Source organism: Silene latifolia, chromosome X (genome assembly GCF_048544455.1).
Source record: "Silene latifolia isolate original U9 population chromosome X, ASM4854445v1, whole genome shotgun sequence".
Classification (NCBI taxonomy): Eukaryota; Viridiplantae; Streptophyta; class Magnoliopsida; order Caryophyllales; family Caryophyllaceae; genus Silene; species Silene latifolia.
In genome coordinates this window covers 320,420,937-320,424,067 of record NC_133537.1, presented here as the reverse complement: position 1 = coordinate 320,424,067, position 3,131 = coordinate 320,420,937, and the positions used below count along the sequence as shown (strand labels likewise).

At 43.9% G+C, this 3,131-nt stretch overlaps 1 protein-coding gene across 1 annotated transcript; it reads right to left on the bottom strand.

Annotated features, from left to right (window-relative positions):
• Positions 1 to 1,964: 1,964 nt before the first annotated feature.
• LOC141620665 (uncharacterized) lies at positions 1,965 to 3,131 on the bottom strand. The gene has a single exon (XM_074437476.1). The coding sequence runs from the start codon at positions 3,129 to 3,131 to the stop codon at positions 1,965 to 1,967; it is 1,167 nt and encodes a 388-aa protein (XP_074293577.1).

Here is a 3,131-nt window from a genome sequence, read left to right as displayed (position 1 = left end):
GTACTCCAGGTATCTTATCAAATTTTTCATTGAGTTTCTTGATCTCCTGAACCACTGCCATCATGATGGCTGCTACAATTTCATCAGGTTGTTCCTTATCAGTTTTTGGTTCATCATCACCATCAACATTAATGGATTTAGAAACACTTGGGCTTCCAAAACTGGAAAAGTCGATATTTTTAATGATTGATGCAAATGGGGTTCCTGGTTGGAATCTGGAGCCTGCTCCTTGATTTTTTTTCTAATTTTAATTTTAGAGATGACTCAGATTCTCTGAATTGCAGGATTTATGCCTCAGTTTGGGCTACTTTTTCTTTCAAGCTTTCCAACTCAACGATTTGCTGGAGAGATGCGTGCAATCGTTCTTCAACGGTGGGCTGGGCCATTTTTGTAGGATTTTCGAATTTTTGTGAGGTAAGAAAAAAAGATTTAAAGAGCTAGATGCCCCACGGTGGGTGCCAATTATTTTGTGTGGATTTTGCGCAAGGCGAAATCAGGTCAAGGTAGAGTTGTGTAAGGTTAACTAGCTCTAGATAGTCTACTGGTCAGGTCGTCAGGGTTGAATATAAAGCTTTAAACGAAATAACAATAACAATAATGAGACAAAGAATTTTGTACGTGGAAAACCCTTGAATGGGAAAAAACCACGGGCACCAAGCCAGGAGAGGATTTCACTACGTAATTGGAGGAATAATTGTACGATAATAACAATGTTAATATTTCTCTAAGTATATGTGGACGTATGCTTTTTCTTGTGTAAGATTGATGTGTCTCCAATGTCTTCTAAGTGCTCCTTATATAAGCTCTAGTCTTGAACGGCTGCTTGATGCTATATTGAATGCGGATTATTCTCCATTATTGCGTATAATAATTGCTAATATTCCTCCCTTAATTACTGCATTTACTGCGAGATCTTCTCATTCAATGTTGCGTACATAATCTTTTCATAATACGCGTATCTGGTCTGATATCGTCCTGATATTTTGACCGTTGTCCTCTCCATGGCCTGGCGCCTATCTTCATGTGCCCTGATGGCCTGACACCCTGACAGTCAGGTTGAGATGAGATACTGATCAGGGGTGTCTGCGGATTTCCAGGCCTAACAACTTCCATTGTTCTCCTTATCTTCTCTTTGAACATTCTGTTCACCAGGCGCTGATAGGTGGAACCAGCATTCGTGAGGCCAAAGGGCATCACATTGTAACAGTACAAGCCTCTGTCAGATCATAAGGCTGTTTTCTCCTGATCCTTAGGATCCATTTTTATCTGGTTGTACCCACTCCAGGCGTCAAGGAAGGTAAGTAGCTCATGTCCTTCTGTAGCGTCTACCATGGAATTAATGTACGGTAGGGGAACGGGTTTTTTGGGCAAGCTTTGTTAAGATCTATGAAATCAACACATACTCTCCACTTGTTGTTCTTATTTGGTACAACCACAACATTTGAGAGCCATTTTGGGTAGTTAACTTCCCTGATCTTGCCTGCTGCCAGGAGGTTGTCTACCTCCTGGTTTATCACCTCGTTCCTTACAGGAGCGAATTTCCGCCTTTTCTGCTAGACTGGAGGAAAGCTGGGGTCTACATTTAACCGGTGTGTAATTACACTTGGATCTATGCCAATCATGTCGCTATGGGACCAGGCGAAACAATCCATGTTAGTACGAAGAATTTCAATTATCTGCAAACGGATGTTACGTGCACAATCAGCTCCCACCAGCACTGTTCTTGCTGGAAACTGTGGGTCCAGGTTTACTTCATCAAGTTACTCCTGGGGAGGTGCGATATACTCCATCTGGATGCACAGTTTCTGTAATTGCTATGCTGGACCAACTGTAGTAGGTTTCAGAGCGTTCTTGTAGCAATCCCGAGCTACATTTTGATCTCCCCGTATCTCTTGTACCCCCTAGGGTGTAGGGAACTTCAGGCTCTGATGGTACGTTGATGGTACCGCTTTCATTTAATGGATCTAAGGCCTGCTAATTATCACGTTATAAGTTGACGGACCATCAATGACCAAGTACCCTACCTGTTTGTTCATACCCCCTGCAAAGGTAGGTATCACTATTTCTCCAAGGGACTGTTTACTTTTTCCCCTGAAGCCTACCAAGGGTACTGCCTTCTGCACCAGGTCTTTCTCGCTGAACCCCATGTTCTTTAAGGTTTCCAACATTATCAGATTCACAGATCTTCCTGTATCTACCAATAGCTTTTTAACAAGGCAATTCCCTATAGAAAGGGTAATGATCAAGGCGTCATGGTGATGTTCTTCCTCATCAGGTACGTCTGCCTCGTCGAATGAGATTGCTGGTAGATCCTGTCTGCTGACCCTGAGGGAGAACTCTGGTTTATCTCCTTTAGTCTCGGTTGCATGGCGCTTTGCTGCTGAATAAGTGAGACCACATATCTCCGAACCCCCTGTGATGACGCTCACGACCTTTGAGTAAGGTGGAGGTGGGGATAGTTGGGCCTGGTCAGCAGTATTGACTTTTCCATAGTTAGCCCCCTTGGGGAGCAGGTGATCAAAGCATCCAGCACTATAGAGGTGCTTCACTTCCTTTCGTAGTACTACACAATCTTCTGTATTGTGGCCAATATCGTTGTGGTATTCACAACTTTTGCTGGCATCTCTTCTGTCGTTCTCCCTAGGGGTAGGCTTCTTAGGCCACCTGGCCCTCTGCCCTAGCTCCCTGATTGCCTTCATTACCCCGACAAGTCCAGTGGTGAACCCATACTCGCTGAGCTTAGGTGGAGCCTCGGTGCTCTCTGTTTCTCCTGAGACTTTGTTCACTATATTCTTGCTGTAGGGTTTGGCACTTTCATTCTTTTTCTCTGTTGTGATTTTTCTGATGAACGACTCTGTTCCATACAGGTCCCTTTTATCCTCATCCTCCTCTAAGTAAGTAGCCTCTTCCATTTGCTTGACTTCCTCAAAGGTGGCACATGGATGCTTGGTGAGATCCTTGTACAAATCAGAGTCACGATGCAGTCCCCTTCTAAAGGCGTTAACTGCCGTTGTAGGGTCGCACCTAGGAATAGATATTTTTTCCACATTGAATCTGGCGAGATAATCCCTGGTGGACTCCTCGAACCTCAGGACGATCCGGTATAGATTACTGGATAATTTTTTCCACAT